We start from the raw sequence: 3,968 nt of genomic DNA, 5'->3' as shown, positions 1-3,968 counted from the left end.
TAGGATGAATATAAGTATGAATCCTATATTGTGTGAAGGTCCTAGTTTTCAGTGCAAGCAATGTTGTGTAAATTGGGTCAACTTTCTATTATTGGTTCATTCTCTCTTTTCTCGTTTCCTCTCTTATTCTTTTGTCAATGAGCACTTTTCCTGCATTGTCTGAGCTATAATTTTGGCCATCCATATATTAACAAGTTCTTATAGCCTGCAGTGAATTCACTGTCATGGTTTATCCATGATCCATTTGCCATTGAGTGTCATATTCTTTTAAGCGAAAGGCTACAGTTCATGAAATAATAGAACTACATTCATTAAAAACTACTTAAAATTTTGATTTTAGTAGTAATGGGTAGCCTATTCCTGGAGCAAATAAAAAAACAGACAACAAATTTCCTACAAGAAAAGTACAAATCTGCTAGGATGACATTTACTGATGTTACTGAAACTGAATTGTAAGTGCATGTGTGTGTTTGTGAATAACAGAATAATGCATGATTTATTGATAACAGTTTATATGACCAGTAAATAAATGTAGCTCCTTTACTGTTAATTCATATTCATAGTTTCCAGAAGAGTTGCAGCTTTGAGATTAGAGAGGCATTAACATACCTATAATACAATATCATCAGGCTGGCAGAGGAAGCAACAAATAAGGATGATTGCAGTCCTGATGCCAAAACTATGACCAGAATTGCCGAGGCATCATTTGACATAGATGAGTATTGGAGAATTGTTGATATTCTTCATCATAGGTATGCTTCTTCATTGACACCCTTTTTTGTATATCTTTAAGCTGACATTATTATACATTTCTCTGGAGTTTATATCCACTGCTTCTTTACTATATCGTTTAAAGTGCAGGTTGTATAACGTGGATTGGGAGCAGTGGAGGCAAGCATACAAAACAATGGTTCTTCTGGAATTCTTGCTCACCCATGGCCCTCAAGAGTTTGCTCCTGAATTTCAATGTGATGTGGAAATTATTGAAGATCTAGGAGGATTTACTCATATTGATGAAAAAGGGTAAACCTTAAATCTGAATCCGTTTATCTGTGGTAAATAACAGTTAAATATGGATCATAGTTTGTCTAATTTACCACACAAGTTTTTTTGTTTTTGAAGTATATATATAATACAAGTTAAAAACTGAAAGGACGAGGAAAATGTATACAAGGGTGGAAACTAAAGACAAAAGTTGCAAAAGTGTCAGAATGCTAGGTAGAAAATTGTGAACAAGTTTGAAGTAAATAAAACAAAAAAGAGGGTCTGAAAATATTTTAACATTTAAGTATGATATCACAGTGTAATAGTTCAAAATAAATTTAACCACACCGAAGGAGCAAAGGTATGAAATCAAAAACCGAAAACATGGGGGCTAATAGATTTCCATTTTTTAAGTATACCTATGGCAATCAACAGGTTCAATTGGGGATCCAGAATGCAAAAACTATCAGACGAAATAGTGAAGCTTTTACAGAATGCAGAAGCTCTGACAGAAGCACGTTTGAAGGCTCTGAAAATAACAAACGGAATACAAGGGTTTGGAAGTTCAGTGAAGTGTCCATCTCCAACATCGTCGTCCTCCGCAGGGTCTTCATCGTTTTATTCATTTTTCACCACAAGCACCCCTGATAACATGTTTCACTCTAATGATGAGTTAAATAAACAGAAATCAGGGTCCATAGGAAATAACAGCAATATTAATATAATGCTACCACCAAGGAACTTGAAGCATGTGACCCAAAATCACCTTTGGAAAGGTTTTGCAGGTGAAGAGAAGAATATTTTGATTGATTCTACGGAAGATGAATATGTGCAAAAACCAAAAGGGTTTGTGGGTGAAATTTTCGAAAAGATCTCTGCTGTTAGTCCCGTCAAAGGAGAAAAACGTGGAAAGGTTGAATTTAGATGCCTATCTGATGTTGGCAAAAAGGTCACCCAACAGAAATTTGATCGTCAATACTCATTTTGGTTTTGAAGGCACAAAAACCAAGCCACATTAGTCACACTCACTCACTCATTATATCATATTCAAATTCCTCTTTTATATGAGATTCAATTTTTAATCTCAAAATTGTCATACTTTATCAGTTCCCTCCTACTCCTAATAAAAATATCTCATACTTAGATTTTTAGAACTTTTTATAAAGCATCACCATTAAATCTATCAACTTAAATTAATATAAATATTAAACTTTAATTTATTAAAATAGGATATTAAAATATGAATATATTGCTTCAATAACTCTTTTTTAAAAGGAAGAAAATTATGCGACTTTGATTTCCTATTTAGTAAATTAGATTAATAATTTTATAGGCATAATACCCTCTTTTGTCTCCAGTTTCGCTCGAAAATGTCAAATTAGTCCATCCTTTAAAAAATGTGTCAATTACGTCCTCAATTAATAAAATTTACATCAATGAAATCCCTTCTGTTAAATCCGTACAAACGGCCTTAATTATTTTGCATCAAGATAATTAAGCTGCTTGTACAGATTTAACGGAAGGAATTTAATTGATGCAAATTTTATTAAATGAGAACGTAATTGACGCATTTTTTAAAAAATTGACTAATTTAACATTTTCGAACGAAATTGGGACAATATAGGATATTAAACCTAATTTTATAACTTTTAAGCGATAAAAAGAATGTTTTTTAAGGATGTTTTTGTTTTTTTATCGAAAATCGAAAATAACTCTGCAGAATTCACGTGTCTTGTCTTTTGCCTGGGCAGTTCCCTAGCTTGAGAATACACGTGTGTGAGATCTGGAGGACTACTAATAATACCTGTGAACAACAATTGAACAAAAAAATATGGACGTTTGATGTTGAATTGTACTTATTGTTAAAGAATATGAATAAAAAGTGATAAGAAAATATGATACTGGGTCCGTGACTCATAGGAGGATGCATTATTAGATGAACAATTTTGGAGTGATGAATGATATGTTTGAAAGTAGAAGCTTGAGAAAAATCCAAGAAATATGAAATGGTTTTGGTACAATTCTAAAGATTCACAATACAATTTTTGACTCTTCACGAAAAAAGCACTTTGATGGGTGGTGGAGGGGCAAATGTGTAATGTTCCTTACATCATCAAATCATGCTTCGCCATGTACAGCTTTTCTGAAATAAATCATATTTAATACTTTTCTACACTTAATTATACACATATTTCTAGGGTAAAACTTTTCTACACTACTGTAGGTATAATCCATGTTATTTTCCAATCAATTTTTGAGTTCTCCTTCGTTTTTATTTTATTAAATACATTCTCATGAGTGCATATTTATCCCCACATTTATGTTTTAAAATTAAATTTTTGATGAAATTCATGTGTTTGAATGATTGATTTAAAGAGGATTTGTGATGATTGGAATTGTTGGATTTGGGAATTAAAGAGACGTAAAAACTGAGTTTTAGCGCATAAAATATTCTTGGATGTTCTTACGTTCTTATTTGTGCAGTTGAATTTATAAGTTCTATTGGTCCAAATGGGAATTCAAGACCCAAAATCAGGTTTTATTTGGAAAATAATGTACAGATGGGCCAAACAAACAACTTTTACCCTTGCACCTCCCAATTTTCCTACATACACCCCTCTTCTCTTAACCAAGCCCAATACTAAGCCAAACAGTAACCCTATTCTAAATACACCTCCTAAATTTCCCTACCCATACCCCTCCTAAGCCAAACTTCACCAGATCATGCCACATGGCAGTCCACCACTAACAGATTGAACCACTCAGATGATGTCACATCACTGATCCTTGCACTCACTAGTGAACCAATCAGAACATGCCACCTCAACCCTAACAATTGAGCATCATCTTCCACCCATTGAAACCCCAGCCACCGCGAGACTTCATCATCCTCCACCGTCAAAGCCGCCACAGGAGCAAAGGGGGAAGCCCTTTCCCAATCTGAAACCCTAATTGGGTGAGAAAGAGGGCTGCCACGTGGCAAG

General features: G+C 33.9%; 1 protein-coding gene across 1 annotated transcript; it reads left to right on the top strand.

The window, feature by feature from the left end:
* The first annotated feature begins 345 nt into the window (after positions 1–345).
* LOC108324704 (epsin-3) lies at positions 346–1,993 on the top strand. The gene is made up of 4 exons (XM_017557640.2): positions 346–452; positions 630–788; positions 862–1,023; positions 1,366–1,993. The coding sequence occupies exons 1-4, from the start codon at positions 346–348 to the stop codon at positions 1,976–1,978; spliced, it is 1,041 nt and encodes a 346-aa protein (XP_017413129.2). The 3' UTR covers positions 1,979–1,993.
* Positions 1,994–3,968: the final 1,975 nt, after the last annotated feature.

This window comes from Vigna angularis, chromosome 3 (assembly GCF_016808095.1).
Source record: "Vigna angularis cultivar LongXiaoDou No.4 chromosome 3, ASM1680809v1, whole genome shotgun sequence".
NCBI lineage: Eukaryota > Viridiplantae > Streptophyta > Magnoliopsida > Fabales > Fabaceae > Vigna > Vigna angularis.
The sequence above is the reverse complement of the archived record's forward strand: the minus strand, read 5'-3'. Positions and strand labels throughout refer to the sequence as shown.

Coding starts and splice junctions, on each gene's coding strand:
- LOC108324704 (XM_017557640.2), top strand. CDS start 346: ATGGGTAGCCTATTCCTGGAGCAAATAAAAAAACAGACAACAAATTTC. Junction 453..629: donor GATGTTACTGAAACTGAATT/GTAAGTGCATGT, acceptor CAATATCATCAG/GCTGGCAGAGGAAGCAACAA. Junction 1,024..1,365: donor ACTCATATTGATGAAAAAGG/GTAAACCTTAAA, acceptor TCAAAAACCGAA/AACATGGGGGCTAATAGATT.